At 49.8% G+C, this 22,969-nt stretch overlaps 3 protein-coding genes and 1 long non-coding RNA gene across 5 annotated transcripts in view; 2 read left to right on the top strand and 2 right to left on the bottom strand.

The window, feature by feature from the left end:
- LOC115058621 (nephronectin) overlaps positions 1 to 3,584 on the bottom strand; it is a 5,676-nt gene extending 2,092 nt beyond the window's left edge. The window contains exons 1-9 of one of the 2 annotated variants that reach the window (XM_029526040.1): positions 3,248 to 3,584; positions 2,742 to 2,845; positions 2,538 to 2,630; positions 1,892 to 2,011; positions 1,569 to 1,688; positions 1,348 to 1,485; positions 1,191 to 1,268; positions 121 to 1,113; positions 1 to 18 (exon numbers count right to left, since the gene is read on the bottom strand). The exon at positions 1 to 18 is cut by the window's left edge and continues 66 nt beyond it. In XM_029526040.1, the coding sequence (XP_029381900.1) occupies positions 1 to 18; positions 121 to 1,113; positions 1,191 to 1,268; positions 1,348 to 1,485; positions 1,569 to 1,688; positions 1,892 to 2,011; positions 2,538 to 2,630; positions 2,742 to 2,845; positions 3,248 to 3,342 (1,759 nt within the window). In that variant the 5' untranslated portion in view covers positions 3,343 to 3,584. The remainder of the gene's footprint in view (positions 19 to 120; positions 1,114 to 1,190; positions 1,269 to 1,347; positions 1,486 to 1,568; positions 1,689 to 1,891; positions 2,012 to 2,537; positions 2,631 to 2,741; positions 2,846 to 3,247) is intronic. The other variant, XM_029526041.1, reaches the window with a different exon arrangement.
- A 424-nt stretch (positions 3,585 to 4,008) lies between these two features.
- On the top strand, positions 4,009 to 10,834 carry LOC115058618 (atrial natriuretic peptide receptor 1). The gene is made up of 23 exons (XM_029526037.1): positions 4,009 to 4,072; positions 4,357 to 4,468; positions 4,569 to 4,701; positions 5,032 to 5,164; positions 5,274 to 5,378; positions 5,519 to 5,621; positions 5,708 to 5,853; positions 6,440 to 6,512; positions 6,581 to 6,725; positions 6,811 to 6,897; positions 6,967 to 7,110; positions 8,137 to 8,258; positions 8,357 to 8,495; positions 8,567 to 8,615; positions 8,712 to 8,813; positions 8,996 to 9,115; positions 9,202 to 9,295; positions 9,419 to 9,506; positions 9,582 to 9,721; positions 9,858 to 10,010; positions 10,094 to 10,192; positions 10,264 to 10,355; positions 10,439 to 10,834. The coding sequence occupies exons 1-23, from the start codon at positions 4,040 to 4,042 to the stop codon at positions 10,598 to 10,600; spliced, it is 2,574 nt and encodes an 857-aa protein (XP_029381897.1). The 5' UTR covers positions 4,009 to 4,039; the 3' UTR covers positions 10,601 to 10,834.
- Positions 10,835 to 11,559: 725 nt separating this feature from the next.
- Positions 11,560 to 13,497, bottom strand: LOC115058666 (uncharacterized). The gene is made up of 3 exons (XR_003842127.1): positions 13,377 to 13,497; positions 12,903 to 13,004; positions 11,560 to 12,674 (listed from the first exon to the last, which is right to left on the bottom strand). It is a non-coding gene; the product is annotated as an uncharacterized LOC115058666 (long non-coding RNA).
- A 498-nt stretch (positions 13,498 to 13,995) lies between these two features.
- Positions 13,996 to 21,056, top strand: LOC115059230 (E3 ubiquitin-protein ligase Topors-like). The gene is given in 8 exon segments (XM_029526883.1): positions 13,996 to 14,214; positions 14,678 to 16,998; positions 17,000 to 17,209; positions 17,498 to 17,629; positions 17,951 to 18,254; positions 18,957 to 19,064; positions 19,270 to 19,442; positions 20,987 to 21,056. Coding segments are annotated over 8 exon segments (3,411 nt in total). The 5' UTR covers positions 13,996 to 14,121.
- Positions 21,057 to 22,969: the final 1,913 nt, after the last annotated feature.

Here is a 22,969-nt window from a genome sequence, read left to right as displayed (position 1 = left end):
GATTGGGCTGTCGGGGAACTGTCTCACACACACACACACACACACACACACACAAAATCAATCTGATTCTAGAAACAAAAACAAATGATTATTTAATTGTGTGTGTGCGCATCTCCTCACTGTGCACGTCTCCTCTCTGTTTGTGTGTCACATCTTTGTTGATCCTGTTGCTCAGTGTGGTTGTTTCCATGGAGGCTGTGGTCGTCAGGGCAACATTGGTGGGTGTGGTTTTCTCATCAGCAGCAAGTGTTGTCATAGTGACAACAGGTGTAGTCGTAACAGGTGTAGAAGTAACAGCTGTAGTAGAAGCAGGTGTAGCAGTAACAGGCGTAGCAGTAACAGGTGTAGTAGTAACAGGTGTAGCAGTAACAGGTGTAGCAGTAACAGCTGTAGCAGTAACAGCTGTAGCAGCAACAGGTGTAGTCGTAACAGCTGTAGCAGTAACAGGTGTAGCAGAAGCAGTTGTAGCAGTAACAGGTGTAGTAGTAACAGGTGTAGTAGTAACAGGCGTAGTAGTAACAGGCGTAGCAGTAACAGGCGTAGCAGTAACAGGCGTAGTAGTAACAGGCGTAGTGGTAACAGGTGTAGTAGTAACAGGCGTAGTAGTAACAGGTGTAGCAGTAACAGGCGTAGTCGTAACAGCTGTAGCAGAAGCAGTTGTAGCAGTAACAGCTGTAGCAGCAACAGGTGTAGTCGTAACAGCTGTAGCAGTAACAGGTGTAGCAGAAGCAGTTGTAGCAGTAACAGGTGTAGTAGTAACAGGTGTAGTAGTAACAGGCGTAGTAGTAACAGGCGTAGCAGTAACAGGCGTAGCAGTAACAGGCGTAGTAGTAACAGGCGTAGTGGTAACAGGTGTAGTAGTAACAGGCGTAGTAGTAACAGGTGTAGCAGTAACAGGCGTAGTAGTAACAGGTGTAGTAGTAACAGGCGTAGCAGTAACAGGTGTAGTAGTAACAGCAGTCGTCCTAACAGTCGTAGTCGGTGTTGTGGGTGCAGCAGCTGTAGACGTTGTTGTGATGGTTGTCGTGGTAACAGGCTGAGCTGCAGTAGCAGAGGTGGTGATGGGAGTTGTAGTTCTGGGTCTCTGAGGCTCCACAGTGACTTTGGGAACAGCTGAGAGAAAACAGACAGACTGAGTGTGATGTCATCAGATGATGTCACCTGTGAGAGCGTCAGTACGTCTGGGTCACCTTCACAGCCGCCATCTTTACAGCGGCACTTTGGGGAGGACGGGTTCAGAGAGCAGAACGGCCGGCTGTCTTTATCTGCTGACAGATGGACTGATGTCACCAACAGGCTGTGCTGCTGCTAATGCTAACGCTAACAGATCAACACGAACAGTCTCACCAATGCACGTGTAGCGTCCGTTGATGTACACGAGTTTGAAGCCCAGATGACATTTACATACAAAGCTCCCAAACGTGTTCACACACTTCCTGTGGCGAGGACACACACCACCGCCCGACAACACACACTCATCAATGTCTGAGAGAGAGAGAGAGAGAGAGAGAGGATCAGCTTCACCTCAGTGTTTCATTCCACATCAGCTCAGGAACTACCTGACCGACCAACACAGGTACGTAGATCCGGTCCCAGCCGTAACCCTGGCGACGGACAGGTGCACCGAACTGCCCCCTTGGAAACCTCACAGCCGTACTGACAGTTGGCATGGTAACAGGTTCGAGCATCTGTGAACACAAAGACATCAACAAAATAAGGACTTTTAAGACTGAATGGACGTCACAGAATTTATTCCTCAGCAGAGCTACAGAGCTGGTGACGATCATGTGAGCAAAGTGAGACCCAACGAACACAAACGTGTTTTCAAAGACACATTTAGTGTTGGCGGCAGAGCCACACAGTGTGTGTGTGTGTGTGTGTGTGTACTCACTCCTGCAGCTGCCGTCTGGTTGCAGTGTGTATCCGTCCAGGCAGTAACACTTATAGCTGCCGATTACGTTCATGCAGCGATGTTTACAGGGCCGAGGCTTCACACCACACTCATTTAGGTCTGACACACACAGACACACACAGACACACACACGTCAGGTCTTCAAACATTCACCTGAAAGCCTGTTCTCTGGTTTCACTCATCTTGTCAACTTGAGGGATTAACCTTTGACCTTCAGTCACAAAGAAAAGTTTAGGTCTGTGTGTGTGTGGTGTTATGTTACATGTGTGCAGCTCAGTTCGAAGCCAGGTGTTGTTTTATAGTGCGGATATGACTCAAAATGTAGCCTCTAATCAACAGCTCCACACAAAGACACACACTTTGTGTAGCTGTGAGTCTTTTCAGGGGTCTTCAGGTAAAACAGAACTTCACAGCTCAAACAAGCATGACAGGAATGTTTCCTGCTTTTTTTAGTCAGAGGCATGATGGGAAATCAAATCCCTGCAACTGAAGAGAGCACACACACACACACACACACACACAGACACACACAGAGACACACACACACACACACACACACAGAGACACACACACACACACAGACACACACAGAGACACACACAGACACACACACACACACAGTTACCTTGGTTACAGGCCTTGCCAGTGAATCCTGGGTGACATTTGCATTTGTCCGGTCCAACACACTCTCCGTGTTTACAGCCTTGTTGACAGTGAGCTACACACACACACACACACACACACACACACACACGGGTTGTTAACACGTCTGTATGACCTCACGATGACATCATGAAAGTAGGCTGTGTGGTTCTGTGTGTGTCCTCACGCCGACACCGTCCTCCGCCTGTCCGTGTCCACCCCCAGCAGCACTCCACGCTGTTGCCATAGCGACAGAGCCCACCGGACAGCACCGCGGCCCGGTCCGTCCGGCTGCAGCACAAACACAAACCCTGCCGTCAGTCTCCGGTTTCCACCTGCCTGTCCCGACAGATACCCGTCTGCCTCCACCTCCTCCACCCGCATACCTTCCGTCCACACTGCTGTGTGTTCCCGACAAGTTATATGAATAAAACTCCAACAAAACACAGTGACGTCAGTGTGACAACAAAATAATCAGCTGCTCTTCTTTATTAAACCGTCACGGTCCAACAGGAGGAATTTAAAAAAACCAACAAACCAACAAACCAACAAACTGACAAACTAACTAACAAATAAACTAACAAACTCACAAACTCACAAACTAACTAACTAACTAATTAACACTGTCGGTCAGTCACCGTTTTCACGTTCAGACATTTTAAAGGACAAAGTCATGAAAGAACGGATTCTGACCTCTCATAGTCCAGAACCTGGACCTGGACCTGGTCCTGGCCCCGGATCCACGAACAGAACCAGGACAGAAGAACGAGACTGACTCGGGTCAGCATGTCGCTCCTTTATCCTGGGACACGGACCCTGGTCCCGGTCTGGTCCCGGTCTGGTCCCGGTCCGCTCCGAGTCAAACAGACTAAAATCCTCCTTCAGAGGTTTCAAGCCGCATCCGATCCGGAGCCAGGACCGGAACTGACGTCAGCACGCGGTTAAACCGGCAAAAGCAGGTGAGACTCTCTGATGAGTCCGTTCTTCAGGTGAACGGCCGTGACGTCAGCTGACGTCCTTCGGCAGGAAAGTTTTTCTGACGTTAAACAAAAGAAAAGAAACAAAGTGTCCGCGTGCGCTCTGGGATTGGAGGAGAGAGAGAAAGGGGGCAGGGCCAGGGGGGTGGTCTGTGTGTGTGTGTGTGTGTGTGTGTGTGTGTAAGATGAAAAAGAAACTGCTTGTTTAGATCTCAACACACACACACACACACACACACACACACACACACACACACACACACACACACACACACAGATGGATGTGTGTGATCACAACCTGAATTCGCTTCATCAAAAACCTTTATTGTGTAAAAACCTTTAATTTGTAGGAGTGTTAGTGTGGACCGTGTTTCTATTTAAAGAGTTAAAGAGCAACAACCACATGAACCACCAGGGGGCAGGACCGGACCAGGACCGGACCAGGACCGGACCAGGACCAGACCAGGAGCAGCTCCGATCAGCTCTCCTGTTTACTCGGCTGTCCACCATGAAGAAGGGAGGATTTTGGTTCCTGCTGCTGGTGAGACATCAAATATCTGCTTTAAAACTCAAGAATGAGAGAGAAGAGCCAATCTGATTGTTCAGCAAACTGTTTTGTCATCATTATTGTCATCATCATCATCATCATCATCGTTATTATTGTTGTTGTTGTTGTTGTTGTTGTCGTCATTGTTATGATTATTTAATTGTTATTTCTTTTTAATTCAGGCAGAATAATTGATGGTATATTTGTTTACTTTGAGTAATTATTTTCTTGACAGTGATCTCTCCTGTGTGCTGTGATGTTTATGTTGTCGTCTCCAGGTGTGTGTTTGTTGTGTCGGTCCAACACGTTGTTGGCACGACTTGGACAACAGTGAGTACGACTGTTGGCCTCTGGACAGTCCCAACGACAGCAACATGATCGACTGTGGAGGTGAGAGACCGTCCATCTCCTCTAGTGACCCTCAGGGGGCGCCGTCACCATCATCACCTCCCTCTGCTGTGATTGGACATGTGTGTTCTGTCTGGTCCAGGTCTGGAGATGGCCTGGGTGGTCCGACCTCCTGAGACGGTGAAGAGCGGCGAGGTGTTCAGCGTCACGTACTCCGTAACAGCCCAGGACGACTTCTACCAGTGGGCTGTTGAAAAGCACATCTTCACACACAGGTGAGCGGGGTTCTCCAGGTTCTCCGGGTTCTCCTGATTCTCTGGTTTCTCCAGTTTCTCCGGGGTCACCTGGTTCTCCAGGTTCTCCGGGGTCACCTGGTTCTCCGGTTTCTCCAGTTTCTCCGGGGTCACCTGGTTCTCCAGGTTCTCCGGGTTCACCTGGTTCTCCAGGTTCTCCAGTTTCTCCAGGTTCTCCAGTTTCTCCGGGGTCACCTGGTTCTCCAGGTTCTCCGGTTTCTCCGGGTTCACCTGGTTCTCCAGGTTCTCCAGTTTCTCCAGGTTCTCCTGGTTCTCCAGGTTCTCCTGGTCTGAGCTGCTGTCTGTGTCCAGCTCCATAGTGAATGCTGCAGCAGCTCGGAGGTTCTGCGAACATCACGACTGTCCGTCCAACTGGAAAGACGCCGATGGAGAAAACTGCTGCATTCATCACGCCAACATCCACTCGTGTCCTCTGGGATACATGGTACGTCCGCCATGTTGGACGTCTGCTCACAGCTGTTCAGACTGTTCCAAGTATTTATTTCACAGCGGGGAGTAAAAATTTGATTTACTTCCTTTGATTCAACTTCCAGGCGTCAGAGAGCATCTGTGGCCCCTGGATCCCCGACGATGGAAAGATCTTCACCCACACCATCTCTACATCGGGGAAAATGACCCAGACCAACTGGACCGCCAAGGTAAACTCACTTCATCCACATCTCAGTTTGGATTGGTCAATCTGAAGGTACGGGGACAAGACCGCACCTTCTGCACCATCGCTGGCGTCTTCGGGTTAGTTTGTCCAACCTGGCACTCACCCCTCCGTTCATCCTTGCAGGTGGTTTTGGTCCATGCCGGATTAACGTCGCTCATCGCTCATATTCGAGTTGGTCGCATGCAGGTTGCTCTGGAGGCAAAGAGCACCGTGCTGCCTGCTGTCGGTAGGTCACACCTGTGAGTCCTCGGTTCTTAGTCTTTTTCAAAAGGTCAACAGGTAACTGTTTGTTCCTCTCTCGTCCCCTCTAAGTCTGTGGCGATGGTGTGTGTGAGGAGGCGGAGCTTTGTTCCACCTGTCCCGCTGACTGTGGTGAATGCCCGATGACGGCGGCCACCAAGCTGGCCATCAGTCTGCCGCTCAGCCTGCTCTGCCTCTGCTTCATTCTGACGGCTGTGGTAGGACATCACAGAAACCCACAAACACTCATCATGGATACATCAGTCAATATCAGTGACAGACTGACCCTGAACCTGAACCTGAACCTGAACCTGACTCTGAACCTGAACCTGAACCTGACTCTGACTCTGAACCTGACCCTGAACCTGACTCTGACTCTGAACCTGAACCTGAATCTGAACCCAACTCTGAACCCGACTCTGACTCTGAACCTGAACCTAAATCTGAACCCGACTCTGAACCTGAACCTGAACCTGAACCTGACTCTGAATCTGAACCTGAACCTGACTCTGAACCTGAACCTAAATCTGAACCCGACTCTGAACCTGAACCTGAACCTGAACCTGACTCTGAACCTGAACCTGAACCTGAACCTGACTCTGAACCTGAACCTAAATCTGAACCCGACTCTGAACCTGAACCTGAACCTGAACCTGACTCTGAATCTGAACCTGAACCTGAACCTGACTCTGAATCTGAACCTGAACCTGACACTGAACCCGACTCTGACTCTGAACCTGACTCTGAACCTGACTCTGAACCCGACTCTGACTCTGAACCTGAACCCGACTCTGTGTGCTTCAGTGGCTGAGGTACCAGAAACAGAAGCTGCTGTGGGATGAGAGCTGGATCATCGACTTCTCTACGATTAAACAAGGTACTGAAGTGTATTGTGAATGAAGTCGCACTGCTGTGAGATAAACTGTCCTCTCCGTGTGTCTTCAGACCAGGAGGCCCGTATGACGATGGGCAGCATCATGAGTGTCCCGGTGGGGAACAGCGACAGTAACACCAGCTGCATCACGGCACTCAGCTCGTGTACGGGACAGCCAGGAACCAGGAGGACGCTGTTCACCTGCACCGGGATATAGTAACCACCCCGAACGCTCTTCACAGAACAGACATTTTCAAACTGTTTTCTCTGTTCACCAATCGAAGCTCATTTCCTTCTGCAGCGATGGCAGGACGGTGGCCATCAAGACGATTCAAACGAAGACTTTCTCTCTGACCAAAACCATCAGACAGGAGGTCAAACAAGTCAGGTAACAGCCTGTCCGCCCGCCGTCAGTGTGACAACGTTGTGTTGTTCAAGTGGCTCTTTCTGTCTTCAGGGAACTGGACCATCCGAACCTCTGTAAGTTTATTGGTGGGTGTGTTGAGCCTCCAAACGTTGCCATAGTGACGGAGTATTGCCCCAAAGGAAGCCTGAACGATGTCCTTCTGAACGAAGAGATCCCCCTGAACTGGGGCTTCAGGTGAGATTCAGGTGGGCTTAAGGTGACCTTCAGCTGACCTTCAGGTGAGCTTCAGCTGAGCTTCAGGTAAACTTCAGGTGAGCTTCAGGTAAACTTCAGGTGGGCTTAAGGTGACCTTCAGCTGACCTTCAGGTGAGCTTCAGGTGAGCTTTAGGTGAGCTTCAGGTAAACTTCAGGTGAGCTTCAGGTAAACTTCAGGTAAACTTCAGGTGAGCTTCAGGTAAACTTCAGGCAAACTTCAGGTGAGCTTCAGGTAAACTTCAGCTGACCTTCAGGTGAGCTTCAGGTGAGCTTTAGGTGAGCTTCAGGTGAGCTTCAGGTAAACTTCAGGTGGGCTTAAGGTGACCTTCAGCTGACCTTCAGGTAAACTTCAGGTGAGCTTCAGGTGAGCTTCAGGTGAGCTTCAGGTGAGCTTTAGGTGAGCTTTAGGTGAGCTTCAGGTGAGCTTCAGGTGAGCTTCAGGTGACCTTCAGGTGAGCTTCAGGTAAACTTCAGGTGGGCTTAAGGTGACCTTCAGCTGACCTTCAGGTAAACTTCAGGTGAGCTTCAGGTGAGCTTTAGGTGAGCTTCTGGTAAACTTCAGGTGAGCTTCAGGTAAACTTCAGGTAAACTTCAGGTGGGCTTAAGGTGACCTTCAGCTGACCTTCAGGTAAACTTCAGGTGAGCTTCAGGTGAGCTTTAGGTGAGCTTCAGGTAAACTTCAGGTGGGCTTCAGGTAAACTTCAGGTGGGCTTAAGGTGACCTTCAGCTGACCTTCAGGTGAGCTTCAGGTGAGCTTCAGGTGAGCTTCAGGTAAACTTCAGGCAAACTTCAGGTGAGCTTCAGGTAAACTTCAGCTGACCTTCAGGTGAGCTTCAGGTGAGCTTTAGGTGAGCTTCAGGTGAGCTTCAGGTGACCTTCAGGTGAGCTTTAGGTGAGCTTCAGGTAAACTTCAGGTGAGCTTCAGGTAAACTTCAGGTAAACTTCAGGTGAGCTTCACAGCAGGGTGAAGATTAGGGCCTAACACTGGGCGTCCTCCTCCATCAGGTTCTCCTTCGCCATGGACATCGCCAAAGGGATGTCGTATCTCCACCAACACAGGATCTGTCACGGCCGACTCAGGTCTCTGAACTGCGTCTTGGATGACCGTTGGGTTTGTAAAATCACAGGTAACAACAACAACAGCTGTATTTAGAGCTGAGACGGCTGAAAGAGAAATAATTCCTTTTAGGAAACATCACCTGGGTGGTTTTGTCGCACCCGTCAGATTACGGACTGCAGGCGTATCGCCGGGACGACGGGGCGGAGCCTCTTTCCACCTATAAGCAGAGACTCCTGGAGGTGTACATGCCACCTGAGTTCCATAACTCCAACATGGAGCCCACGCTGGCCGGAGACGTGTTCAGGTATCACTGCTGCTGTTCGTCCCCCGGACTCTGGGTGGCGTGGAGTAAAACTGCTGTGTTTGTCTCCTCAGTTACTCCATCATCCTGCTGGAGATCGCCACTCGCAGTGACCCCGTCCCTGTAAGTCGGCTCCATGTTTGTGCTGATGTGTTCATTCAGGGTTTGGGTGACACTGACTCTGTAGCTGCTGGCTGTGTTTTGTTGGATGTTCTCCAGGCAGAGGAGTCCAATGTGGAATGTGCCTGGTGTCCTCCTCTACCGGAGCTAATCTCCAGTAAGGCTGACAGCACCTGTCCGTGTCCTGCTGACTATGTCGAGGTGAGAGGAACTTCATGAAGCTGCCACATAAATTATGTTTTATTGGCGTGCTTTGTGTGAATTATTAGCTGGGATATTTGATCTTCTCCTTCAACTGTTCCAACAGACCTACTTATCGTTTTCCAATGCTGCTTCAGTCCAAAGCAGAACTGTCTTACCTTCCCATGTTTGTGTGTCCTCAGCTGATAAGGCGGTGTCGCTCTCACAACCCCGCACACCGACCCACGTTTGAACAAATCAGGAAGTTTGTTCACCGAATCAACCCCGTCAAAGTGAGCCCCGTGGACATGATGATGAACCTGGTAACCGATTACAGCTCCGACTCACTTTGTTTTCTGATACTTCACTGCAGAGCGACTGTAAACTGTGTCACTGTGATTTATTTCAGATGGAGAAATACAGCAAACATCTGGAGGTGTTGGTGGCCGAGAGGACTCAAGATCTGATGCATGAGAAACAGAAGACTGACAGGCTGCTGTACAGTACGAAGCAAAGGCCACAACCAGGCTCATTTTATCCACCGACTGAATATTCCAGTGCAAACTGTGATCTTCAGTGAAGGGAAACTGAAACTGAAGTCAAATTTTAGTAATTTTGTGTTGCAGGTATGCTTCCCAAGCCGGTAGCTGACGACCTGCGGCTGGGAAAACCGATGCAGGCCCAGAGTTACGTCAGTGCCACCATCTTTTTCAGGTAGAAACGGTGTGATCGTGTTGTTGTTAGTGACGTTTACCTGATTACACCTCTGTACTGATCGACTGTGTGCAGCGACATCGTGGGCTTCACCCAGCTGTCCAGCACCAGCACTCCCTACCAGGTCGTAGATTTCCTCAACAAACTCTACACCACATTTGATGACATCATCGACAACTATGACGTCTACAAAGTGGAAACCATCGGAGACGCCTGTGAGTGTCCCATGAGTGTTAGCAGACCTGAGCAGACCTCAGTGTGTCTGTCCCGAAGCGAGGACAACCACGAACAGCTTCAGCTCTTTGAACACTATGAAGTTCAGGATGTCATTGTGTTCTTGTGGTTGTGTAGACATGGTGGTATCAGGCGTCCCTCAGGAAAACGGGATCCTCCATGCCTCCGAGATCGCCACCATGGCTCTGGACCTGGTGGGGGTCTGCCGCACCTTCAGGATCCCTCACAAACCCAACATGCAGCTGAAGATACGAGCCGGGATACACTCAGGTTCACCCACAGGCTGTCAGGAATCGTCCTACAGACCTATTTATTCTGTTTTCTTCTCCATTAAGGCCTCTGTCCGTTTGCAGGTCCGGTGGTCGCAGGCGTCGTCGGGACAAAGATGCCTCGTTACTGTCTGTTCGGGGACACGGTGAACACGGCGTCCAGGATGGAGTCCACCAGCCTCGGTAACTCGGTTCACCGCCATGAAGACTGTATCCACAGTCCAGATCTACATTCACTTTGTTTGTGTTTCCAGCCCTGAAGATCCAGTGCAGCTCCAGCGTGTTCTACCTGCTGGAGGAGATCGGCGGCTACCTGCTGGAGTGCAGGGGGATGCTGCAGGTCAAGGTGAGTCTCCCAGTCCACCTCAGACAGGTTCTGTCAGGCCACAGCTGCCCGCTAACATTGGGGACTTGCCTGGACTCCCCCAGGGGAAAGGGGACATGGTCACCTACTGGCTGGAGGGGAAGAAGACGTCTCTGGTGGCGAAGGACGTCAGCCCGGAGGCCAAGACGACCAAAGTCATCACCATGGAGACGGACAAAGAGCGGGAGCTGTATTCGTCCCTGCCAGGGCTCTTGGATGCAGCCTGACTCCAACACACACTGAGGCCAACTCTGGATTCTTTGTGTATTTGTTTTAGTGCCCATCAGCTCATTAGTGTGGACGCGTTGTGGGGAGTTTTTTGTTGTTTCTGTCAAAGACCATCAAGACTTTGTGTCCTGTTGTTTCACAGTAAAAGCCCACAGCAGCTACCCCTTAAATGGCAGACTTTTAATGTGAAACATCCACAGGCAGACATTAACAAGCTTCTTATGATGTTAGTCTGAATTGTGTTGTGTTTGTGTTGATTCATGATGAGTCATGTTTGTGGTAAACAGCTGATGAATAAACAGTCTGTGTTCAAGTTAAACGGCTTAAAAAGATCTTTTTTTCTGGTGGAAACATTCAGAGTCGAATGTTCAGTTATATCTTTATAAAGAGATCATGAGTCCACAGATCAACCTGATAGATTGGACTGTTTTCAGACACCAAAGGAGTCAGTATGTCAGATTATCTTGAGGTTTAACGGGTGAGCCTGGTGTTTCTTATGAATGGATCAAATATAGATGATGAAAAATACTTCAACAAGGGGATGAATATTCATGTCAGCCTGTGGAGCCGATGGGAGACCGTCTGTTTCCCTGTTTTCAGCCAAGATGGCCGACATGAGGAAGAGGAGGAAGACGAGCTGATGTTATAGATAACAGGCTCGTTATCAGTGAACACACCAACAAAGCTCGCAATAAATAAACGTAATGACAGATTTGTCGAGATAAATAAAATATTCAGTTCATTTTAAAAGTAGAAAACATTTCAAATTCAGACACTGCAAAGTGGAGTTTTGAAAGAGTAAACATCCCGAAGGAGGATTTTCAGATCAAAACACTTTTATGTTGATTTTGTGGGTCAATTCTCAGACTGAAACTCTCAAACTCACCATATAAGTGTGTTTTCAAGGTCTCATCTGCAGAAGGCAGCTCTTCATAAACACAAACGTTTCACAAGGCTTTTAATTTAGTATAGATTTTTTGTCAGGGGTCGCTTTATTTTCTCACTTATTTAAATAAAATCTATTAAATTAATTTTATTGTATTTTCAGCTCTAATTATTGTTCTTTGTCATTTAGCTCCACAGTCCGTTTGAACTGCAGCAACTTGAGAAAAATAAAGATGCGTTGATCAAATTTTTATTAAATGATTAAACCAAAACATCCATCTGAATGGAGTTTTTCTCCCCATTTTGTTAATGTGGCTCAAAGAGCTGAGGGACGAACGGCAGGCTGGTTTTTAATTACAGATCACAGAGAATGAGCGTGTGTGTGTTTGAAGTGTTTGTTAATAGAATGAGTACTCACCAAAAGAACATGTCCTCTCTCTCTCTCTCATTCTGTCTTTAGCTCGCTCACCCTCTCTCTCTCAGTCACCCATTCTGTTAGCAGCATTTACATATCTGAGGACACACACTTCAAACACATTGTGTATGTGTGTTTCTGAGCTTTAGTTATTGAATACATCAGACACACACACAGAGCTGATGTGTTTCCATTCAGATGGTTTTGTTTAAATCAAGCCTTTCACATAAACCTGAAACGGCTGAAAAATAACTTATCAATAAACCAGACAGAACACAGACAGAGTTCCTAAACAACCTGGAAGGAAAACACACTTATTTGTTTATGGATGAATAAAAGAGACCATGGATGGATGGTTAGCCAGAGTCTGGTTTCTGTTTCCAGTGTTTTCACTATGCTAAGATGTGTAGAGTTCAGAAACACCTGTAGTTACTCATGAATCAGTTCAACATGAAGCTGGAATTCAACAGGACGGAGCTTCCTAGTTTCCTATAATCAGAGCGACCTCTGGTGGCCACAGTGTGGAACATCTGGATTGGGACTGAAGAGAATCCATCTGGTGGCGTTTCAGCTCCAGTGATGACTCTTGTATCACGCTGCCAAAGTCTCTGTGGTGTTTTACACAGCAGACCAATGTCTCAGTGCACTTCTCATTGGTCTGATTGTCTCACAGTGCCACAGATTTTACCGAAGCACCCGTTTGGTTGATTGTGTGGCTTCCAACCTGAAAACTGGAGGTCGAGCTGTGAAGTCTGTCAGTCTGCAGCAGGAGACTTTATAAAGTCCATCAGGAACCAGAGCAGTAAGACAGAAAAACAGAGAGGAATATTATATTACTGCTCCATCCAGTGTGTCAAGTCATTTAAATAAAGTCAAATTCATCATCATCCATCATCAAATATCATTTTCCGACATTTATAATGTAATGAAAGAGGAAAGAAAGGGAAACCAGCAGACACAGAGACAATCAGACAATCTCCAACTAAAACACAAACACTGACCTGAACTGAACCTGCGGTCCGTTTCTCCAGCAGCCAGTGAGCTGCAATTCTGCTGGCGTAGATCACATAAGACCAGGACAAGACCACAAGGGCCAGCAAGACCTGAGAGACAGACAACCAGAACTGACCCCACAAACATCTTCACAAACATCCCTTCAGCCTTCACGTCATTATGTTATATGACCTGATGACGAAACGCGTTCATTCATAATGGCGCTCATTAATCAATAATGCCAATAAAACTGGGAGATTTAAATCACTGTATCTTCTCTGACGCCGAATCGTTTAAAGATATTCAAACTTCAGAACTATCGTGACGACTACAGTTGTTGGTGTTATGATTTTAATCAGATCCCCGAACCCAGCTCGGTGGATAGGTGTTAGCTGGTTGCTATCTAGCAGTTAGCAGTTGGTTTAACTGCCTTTTCGGGGTCAAAGAGCGACATTGAGCTGAACCAGGTGAAGCTAAAGTACCATAGAGTACATCCGGTCCAGTCCCCGCAGACTGAGAGTCACCATCTTCTCATTAAATCCAGATTTGATGCTCTAAAACAGACTAAATTTGTTTACGGCGCCGTTTCCGGTTTCTTCTTCGTTGGTTTCAGCGCCGCTGCTCGTCGAACCGCAGCGCCATCTTCAGGTCCGGAATGTCATCCGAATTTAACCGTCTTTACTCGTGTTTAAACTATAAATGACTTCGTTTTGTTTTTGTCTTCTGGTGTTTGAACTAAAGTTTGTGTCAAAATAACGGAAAACTGACAGATTTCCTTTCCTGATGTCGACAATCCCTACTCGGACTGTTGGAAGAAGCACCGCTAAGATCGCAGCGGAAAAAAACAGTAAGGGACTCTCACTCTGCTTGTTTTCCAGGAAACCAAGGCACTCTGTGATGACACGGGGCTAAGAAAGAAAGAAAGAAAGAAAGAAATACAGAAATACAGACAGACAGACAAAAATAAAGATAGACAGACAGATATAAAGATAAGGTGACATGCAGAGTGTTTATCTCTGAGTGAGTCTCTATTTTATTTAAGATCTTTGGTTGGAGAAACACCATGACTTTCCCACAATGCACCGCGGCCTCTATCCAGTTCCAGTTGTGAGCAGCTCCGCTTCGGCCAAAAAGCCCGACACAAATGTGCCCGTTTCCAGGCAGAGAGTCGGTCTGAACGGGGGGAGGCTGCGGAGCCCTTTCAGACCGTAACGGCCCCGACGGTGGATGCCGCTCACGGTGCGGAATTCTGCCGGGAGGAGGAGAAAAACCCCGGATGAGAAGCCCCCGGACCGACCCGGGGAGTCGACTTCTGCTCAGGTACGGAGAGCTAGCCCCGTTAGCATGCTAACAAGCTAACAGGAATATTGCTGTGTTTCCCGTGATCTGTCGCGGTTTAACGGGCTTTTACCGGATGATGCCGCCGGTCCGGTGGGTCGGTCTGAAGACCGGCCACCGAGTTTAACCGAGCGGAGAGAAGATTTGAACGCGCTGGTTAATGTGAGCGAACACAGCCCGTCCACTGTCGTTAGCATGCTAACGACAGAAATGCAGCGTCGTTTTCTCTGCAGGCTTGTGTTTGTGTGTGACGAGAACAGGTCAAAGGTCACGGAGCTGAGCTCTGTTAGCTGGTTTAGCTGCAGCACCACCGAACACATGATAGAAACAGATGATCAGATGAAGTCAGAAGGATGAATGAAAATGTCAACACTGACCTTTAAATCACTGAGCGGTACAAGGAAGTGATCCTGAATGTGCCTCACAGTCTGTTCTCTCTGCTCAGGTGATGGCGCCCACACGCATGAAACTGCGTGTGCGTCGACGTGCAGGTGCGGCAGGAGGTGGTCAGCCGGCGGAGGAAGAGGAGAGGGGTCAAGAGAGCGGCGGCCGCAGCAGCAGGAGGAAGAACACCAGCAGCGCCACGGCTCCAACCGCCGCAGCCGCCTCCTCTCCTCCCACATCCTCCACCTCGACAAGGGCGGTGGTGGCAGCAGAGGAGACGTCGCCTGACTCTAAGTGCCCCATATGTCTGGACCGCTTCAACAACCTGGCGTACCTGGACCGATGCCTGCACCGTTTCTGCTTCCCCTGCATCCAGGAGTGGTCGCACAACAAGGCGGAGTGCCCGCTCTGCAAGCAGCCCTTCGCCTCCATTCTGCACTCGGTCCGCGCAAAGGACGATTTCAAGGAATACACACTGCAGCCAGCGCCCGCCAACAGCAGCGTTGCCGCCACGGTAGCAATGGTGGCAGCGATGGCATCAGCAGCAAGAAGCGACCACCAGATGAGGTTGATGCTGAGGAGGATCAGAGCGGCAGTTGGTAGAGAGACGACCACTAGGAGGCGGAGGAGGGAGAGAGGTGGAAGGGGAGGGGGGAGCAGGAGGACGGGGGTGTGGGAGTGGTACCTTGACTCACCTCCTCTTCCTGTCCCTCCTGCTCCTCACCACCCGGCCGTCTCTCCCATGGTTGCTGAGGACAGTGGCGAGGGAGAAGACCTGGAGCAGCAGAGAAGTGGAGGAGGCACAGATCTGGTGGAGCGCGGGGTCATATTTGAGGGCCTGACAGGTCTTGGGGGGGCGGTGGGAGTGGCCTCCAACGACCGGGCATCACGGCGGCTGATGACCCGTCTGGCGGCGAGGCAACAAGTGCAGAGAGAAGGTGGAACTGTGAGACGGCTGAGGGAACGGGAAACGGTAGCCTTCCGCCGCGCCCTTTACCGCTGTGGCATACGGGTCCGCGGAGTTGCTGGGGTTGGCGGTAACCAGGAGCAGCAGCGTGACATCACAGCAGAGAGCTTCCGCCGTTACCCTGCCAGCCTGAACAGACTCCGCCCCTGGCTGCGTCGAGAGCTCACGGTGTTGTATGGTGCACACGGCACGCTGGTCGACATTGTCCAGCGCATTATCATTGCACGGCTGGAGCGTCATGGCTTGGAAGACACGCCTACTATTGAAGAAGAGTTGCGGCCCTTCCTATTGGCTCGCACTGACCACTTCCTTCATGAGCTGGTCAGCTTCGCCCACTCGCCACTCAGCCTAGAGAACTATGATCTGCAGGCGGTGTACGAGCCGCCAGCAGCCGCCGTGGGGCTGGATGGGATGAGCAGTCCCTCTGACGGCAGCTCCGTCATCGCCATATCTGAAGGCGAGGAAGAGGAGAGCTGGGTGGGAGGACGGTCGGTGGAGAGGCTGCAGGGTGTGGCAGGAAGCACCTGTGATGATGTCATTCACACAGGAAGCAACCTCAGCCTGTCTGCCTGGGACGATGAAACGCCGGGCCCGTCCTACTCCTCTGCCGAGCCGTCATGCTCGCTGGCGTCGCTGTCTTTCAGCCCTGACACACATGAACCAGCCAATGACGAGGTGGGTGAGAAACGCGAGGAGGGGGAGGAGGAGTGTCTGATTGTCGGGTACAAGAAGCCAATCGCAGAGCGGACTCCTGAACTGGTGCAGCTCTCCTCCGACACCGAGGAAGATGATGAGAAGGAGAAAAAGGAGGAGAAGATGGCAGAGAAGCCGGCTCCCCTTCACTCGACCACTCCTCCACTGTCTCACCTGCCAACAATCCCTCCCTCCACATCTGGCGCCTACCATGACGAGCCGAATGATAACGCAAAGGAAAAAGGCTGCGAGGGGGGCGGGCATCGCTCACGTGCACGCTCGTGGTCATGCAGCTCGGGAAGAAGCCGGGAGTCGGTGTGCACATTTAGCCCAGACGAGCGGCGGGAGAGCTGGAGAGACAGGAAGCAGTCAGGTGGGGAGGCAGCAAGAGAGAAGAGGAGGAGGAAGAGGCGGCGAAGAGGGCGAGAGAGAAGCGGCACTCTGTACAACCCAAACCGATCCATCTACCCCGCCATGATGCGCCGCCATTCCCACTCCGCCTCACCTTTTTACTCCAGCATCGATTCTGGTTCCCCGCTGCCCCCCAGCCCCCCCCGACTCCAGCTGGGAATACCACTGCTCTACCTCCTCAGTCTCCTCGCCCTCCTGCTCCTCCTCCACAAGTTCGCCTCTCTGCTCCTCCCCTCAGCCGTCTTCGCCACCACCACAGACACCTCCGACGCCCTCGCTCTCCCCCGGCAACGCTCATCACAGAGAAAAACCTGGCGGGAAGAGGAAGTACAAGAGCCGCCACCTGGACAGTGAAGACAAGGATCCCACCTGGAGGCTGAGCAGCAGCCATCGCAAAGAGAAGAGACGGGAGAGGGGGGACAGAGAGAGGAGGAGGAGGAGGAAGGCCAAAGATGGAGGTAGGAGGAAGGAGAGACATCGGAGGGACGGCCACCGGGTGAGCGGCGAGTACTGTGGCGAGAGGTGAGAGCACTTCCTGTTTCACTGTTGGTCACAAAGAAAAGCACTTAAAATTCTGACATCATTAATGAAATAAACTGATGTAGCCCACCAAAGTTTAAACCTGATGATGTCATCGTGACCTCACACTGAACTGAGTTTTGTAGCGTTTCATTTAAAATGAAATTGGACATCCTGCACATTTTTTAGAGTTTACAGGAAGCGGCGTGCACGGATTGTTGTCTGTATGCATCATTTCCCTTTGGGGGTTCAGTCTGTCATTACTGATCAGCTTATTTCCTGTCTGTCCAGCGTTAACCGGCGGTCCAGAGAGGACCGGAGTCCCAGTGTGGAGATCATCTATGAGGGCACCATTTCGTGTGACGCCACTCAACCTCCCACCCGCAAACGGCGCCGAAAACGCCAACGCAAGATCCAGGACAGGTACAGCATGTCGCCGCCATATTCACTCATTTTAAAAAAGACAAGTTAGAATGAGGATGTGGTGAAAACGTTTAGTTGGTGATGAACTCAGAAGTCAAACATTTCGTGGTAAACTCAGCCAGCAGGGGGCGACCTGTCGCCATCACTCCTCTGTTAAATGTCTGAATTAATGAATTTATTCACTGGCTCACTAAGAAACTGATTCGTTAATGATGATGGAAATGTTTAACTTCCTTCATCAGTTTATCACTGAAGTCAGTTCAGATTGGACAGATCAGCTGATGGAGGAGGAGACTGTTAACTCTGCCCTCTTCTCCTCAGCTCTCCCGTCATCATCACCCTCGACAGCGACAGCAGCCACGATGGCGCCAACAACAAAAACATCAACAGCAGCAGCAGCAGTCCTCTCAGCAGCCAGCAGACCGTCGACTTCTCCGACCTCCCCCCTCTCCCACTGGTGCCTTCTGCTGATGTGGGCGGGGCCTTGGATGGCGACATCGGGGAGCTTCCCATTGACATCCTGGACCGAGGATCTGATGGGTCAGAGGCGGAGCCAACGGGCCAGTTGGAGGTGGCGGGTCCCATCGCCATTGATAACAGTGACAACAGTGATCGAGAGGTGGATGTTGAAAATGTTGAAGAGGCGAATTCACGGCTGGCGTGGGATGAAGATAAAGGGCGGTCCTTTTCAAACCACGGACCAATCAGAACCGTTGATAGGAAGACTGCTGATGATCCAGAGGGAGGAGTGAGTGTAGATGGCGGCGCTCAGCAGGCAGGAGGCTGTGATTCGCACGCCGAAACAACTGATCCTCAACAGGGAAACACTGAAGTCTTGACATCTGACAGCCGTCTCCTAGCAACCATCCTCAGTGACCTGAGGGAAATCGCCATTCCTAAATGCAACCTGTTGAACTTTGAGGCCAGTAAAGAACACGCCAGTCGAGCTCATCTGGACCAGGGCGACCTGTCCACGGAGACAGGACATCCCGATGCTGATTTGTCCCAGGGGCAACACTGTAATGATGTCAAGGACCAAAATCAGGGGCTGGACTGTCACACTCCCACACCCCCGCCGCCATCTCTCAGAGTGGAGAGCACGGACGTCCCGCCACTTCTGAAGAAGGCCAGTCCTGTTCGATCATACAACAGAAACACACCGCCGCCATTAAAGCACAAAGATGCTGGGAGTCCACGCCTGTCGCCTGCATCCCCCGCCAGCCTCCGCTCACCTGCTGCCTCTGACATTGACCCAGCTGGTGTAAATAATCCCATTAGCTATGATTTTAAACCCACTGTCTCCCTTGTTGACCCCCACCTGTCTCAGTCCATCCCCCCCATTTCATCGCTGAAGAAACACCTGGCCTCCACCAGCCACCATCAAACCATCAACATCCATCCTTCCTGTCCGCCACGACCCGCCGACTCCCCTGAAGTCAGAGCATTAACATCTGAGCCTCCCGCTGACGTCCATTCATCTCCCACCAGTCATGACCGTCTCCCACAGCTGGATTTCTTCCATCCTTTAAATTTCCATCCCAGATATGACAGCATGAAGAAAACGCCGTCCTGTGCAGTCACCTCTTCGGCCAATAACTTGCATCCTGTGAATTCTTTATCTGTGGTTGATTTCCATTCAGCCCAAAGCGGCTGGTCCAAAGAAAGACCAGCTCAGACGGACTCTACCTCTGGACGCTGCAGGACCAGGACTCACCTGGATCCCCGTCAGGTCCATCTTTCTGCTGGAGGCACGGCGGCAGGCAGTTCTGTTTTCTCAGGAGTCGATGCTAAAGACACATCAGCTGCTGTTTCGGTGTCACCTCATGACTCCAGGACTCAGAATCCTCCCTCACACACTGACTTGCATCCTAGAAATCCCAAATGCACCGTTGCAGCTTCAGAGGGACTGAGAGGTCAGAGGTCACCTCATAGTTCCCCTCCATCCATTGATTTCCAGCAGATCAGCCCTTCGCCTCCTGTGAACTTACATTCATCTCACTCAGTCACCGCTGCGATCGACGGACACTTAAACCACACGGCCTTACCTTCCTCTACCTTCCACACGCCATACAGGAAGTACAGTTCTCAAGCCGAGTCCACCATTGAATCCAACGCCGAACGCCACAACCACTTTGATCCCGGCGCTGAGCCCGTTGACTCCCAGTCAAAAAACTCCTAGAGAGACTTCCGTGATAAAATGAGGACAGGTGGGATGAAGATGTTTGGACTGTGTTCCACACTTCGCCTCAAAGGACACACAGGAAGACGTGAGGAGGTTTTCATGGAGAAAATATGATGAAAGAAAACTGCATTTTTTTATGATGTTGTTGTTGAATTGTTTATAAAACTAACTGAGTTGATTTCAGATCTTCGGTTTTAGCCGTTTGAATGGAATGAAAACTTTGTTTGAACTATTTATATGTATAATTGGACTTTTTGACCGACACATTTAAATATAAAACCCACCGACACCAGCAGGTGGAACAAACAGAGGTCACGTCTCCATTTTTCACAAGTTTCCTGGGAAACCTGAAGCCCCGCCCCCTGTCTGTCACCACAGCTCGGTCATTTGTACAGTCAGTCGCTTTAGCCCCAAACTGAACAGGAGTTTAAGAGCTGGATCAAAGCATCAGATGGATTCTCTTTATTCACAGCGTCGTCAGAGAACAGAACGTGACACCTTTTATACTAAAGTCAGGCTTCATCCCATTTACCAGACCTTTTAGGCAACACTTCTTAAATTCACTAATCTTGAACTTTGACAATGATAGTTACACAACACTGTGTGTGGGTGGGGGTGCTGCTGACCTGGCTCTCACGGAGAACCCCAGGGCCCCCTGAAAGTGACAGAAATAAGAATAAATTGAAAATGGATGTGTTGACGTGATCTGTTGGAAAGAACCTGACGGGTTAAAGAATAAAACTGCTGAGAAAGTTCACTAACAGCAAAGTGTTTGTTTCTCATTCATAAATGTTCACTGGTTCAGACTGAGGGAACTGCAGTTCCAGTTTGTCACCAGCAGATGGAGCTGGGCCTCCTCCACCCCCCCCACCCAGAGGAGGAGTGATAATGAGTCTCTGAGGAGCGACAGGGAGGATCTGCCACACTAATTAAGACGATCAGGGTTCGATTAAATGGCTGCTAAACACAGCAGCTCAGTGGCTCAGCGCCAAGTCCCGACACCACAGGAAGGAAGTGAGGGGAGCCTAACTGAAGTCTATGGGAAAATGTCCCTCCTCCTCAGTAAATGTTTTCCTGATGAGTTTATGGTCTCAGTCTCTGGTTTACAGTCTTCAGCTCCACATGATTTTTGAATGAGGCTCCTGTTTCCAGTTCCTCCCTTCACTCCTTCACAGATACACCTTCTCTTCCAAATCTGCGTTCCACAAGATGGCCGACAGGAACCAGCAGCTGATGGGAGACTAAAGATTACTACAAAGATGAGTGAAGTTTGAATGTAGTGGCAGAAAAATGACAGCTTCATAAACTGAAGGTTGATGTGAATGTAAATCTTCTGCAGAGAAACTGATCATGTCTGTCTTTAGTTATTATTAAAGTACCAGTCAGGCTGAATGGGGCTGAAAACAAAGATCCATAAAATGTTCCGTTCAGAATTATCGAACCTTCTTCCTCTTTAATGTTTGTTTGCAGATAAACATCAAACATAAATCATTTACGTCATTTACTGTTGAAGCAGCTCTGCCCCCCCCCCCCATCTCTGAGGCCACGCCCACATTCTAGAACACTGGTGGTGGGCCATTGTTAGCACTGTTGCCAGGCAACACGGTGTGCCGTCGTCAGGGACAACCAGCCTCTCTGTCTTTCTCTCCTCTCTGATAGCAACACCATTACTGAGATGACAAGCCCCCACACACACACACACACACACACACACACACACACACACACACACAGCTTCCATCTTGTGGCGGAGAAATTTCACACAAACAGAAAAACATATTGTTCATTTTCATGCTCCCTCACAAACACACACACGCACGCACACACACACACACAGTATTGTGTGATGCAATCACCTGACATCCATATTCCTGCGTTGTGTGTCTGTCACACTCTCAGCTCATCTTTGAAAATCTTTATTATAATTCAGCACATGAGGTCACAGAGACAGAACATGAGGGGGAGGACAGACACACAAAACCAACGCCCCCTTCTCCTCGGCCGTCTCCACCCGCCCGCTGGAAAAGGGGACGTTTGATTTTAGTTCCCACAAAGAGGCAGAGGAACACGTTTACTCATCATACAGAAACTGAAATAAACACAAATAAAAGTCAAATAAAAATAAAATACCTCCAACACGTCGGTGAGCGCAGGAAGTTTGAGACGATGATGTCACAAACTGTCAGTGGTTTCATTGGTTGTGACAGTTGCTCAGCAACAACAGGCGCACTCAGGGCAGGAGCAGTTCAATTTCTACGAAGATTACTTCAGTTTGGCCTTTGTGCTCGAAGACGTGAATCAGGACGCCGATGGATGTCAAACTGATTCTCTTTATTAATGCTCGGGCCAAAAGAGACGAGCGACAGAAACAGACACGTCAGACATCTTAAAGATGAGCAACATGAACAGCTGATGAGCATCAAGGTGTTCTGCTACAGTGCTAGTTAGCAAATGTTCCCTGCCTTCCTCTCAAACAGCCCACCGAGGACGTCGTCCTGTCAGGGAATCAAATCGCTTTCAAATTTGTGTGATAGAGGTTGCACGCACAGACGTGTTAGAAATGATGTTTGTGGTGTCGGGGAATGTTCAGGTCTGGTCTCGCTCACTTTAGTTTGGTTCCTTTAGTCCCAGAGTTCAGCTCAGAACCTCAGAGCATCCCAGAAGATCCACCGGTTCCTCTGCAGGTGGATTCTCCGCTCGGACGTCATGTGCAAGCTGCTCTGATACGACTCCCGGTCCAGGTGAGGTCACAGCACTCTCCACACCTGAAGGTTTGGGACAGGAAGTGCCAATAAGAACCTGCTCCTGAAGTCAAACGCTGTTTTAGTGAAATGAACCTTTTCCTGCAATTAAAAAACAACACAGTGAGTTTTCTGCTCCAGCTCATATAAAAGCAGATGGAAGTGACTGCACCCTGAGAACTTTCCAGTGAAATCCAGACTTGACTTTCAGCAGCTAAGTGAACCAGGAAATGAGGGAAAACAAAGATCTTTAGATTCTGTGAGAAGCAGATCAGGTTTGGACCAGCCCGAGAGCGGAGAAACAGTTTTACCAGCATGAGACAGCCCAGTAAAAATCAATCAAGGTGCCTTTAAAGTTCTTGAGGAGGAGGTAGACGAAAGAGACAGATAACAGTGATGTGGTAGTTGTAGTCCTAC

Source organism: Echeneis naucrates, chromosome 18 (assembly GCF_900963305.1).
Source record: "Echeneis naucrates chromosome 18, fEcheNa1.1, whole genome shotgun sequence".
NCBI lineage: Eukaryota > Metazoa > Chordata > Actinopteri > Carangiformes > Echeneidae > Echeneis > Echeneis naucrates.
Note: the sequence above shows the minus strand (reverse complement) of the source record. Positions and strands in the feature narration are given on the sequence as shown.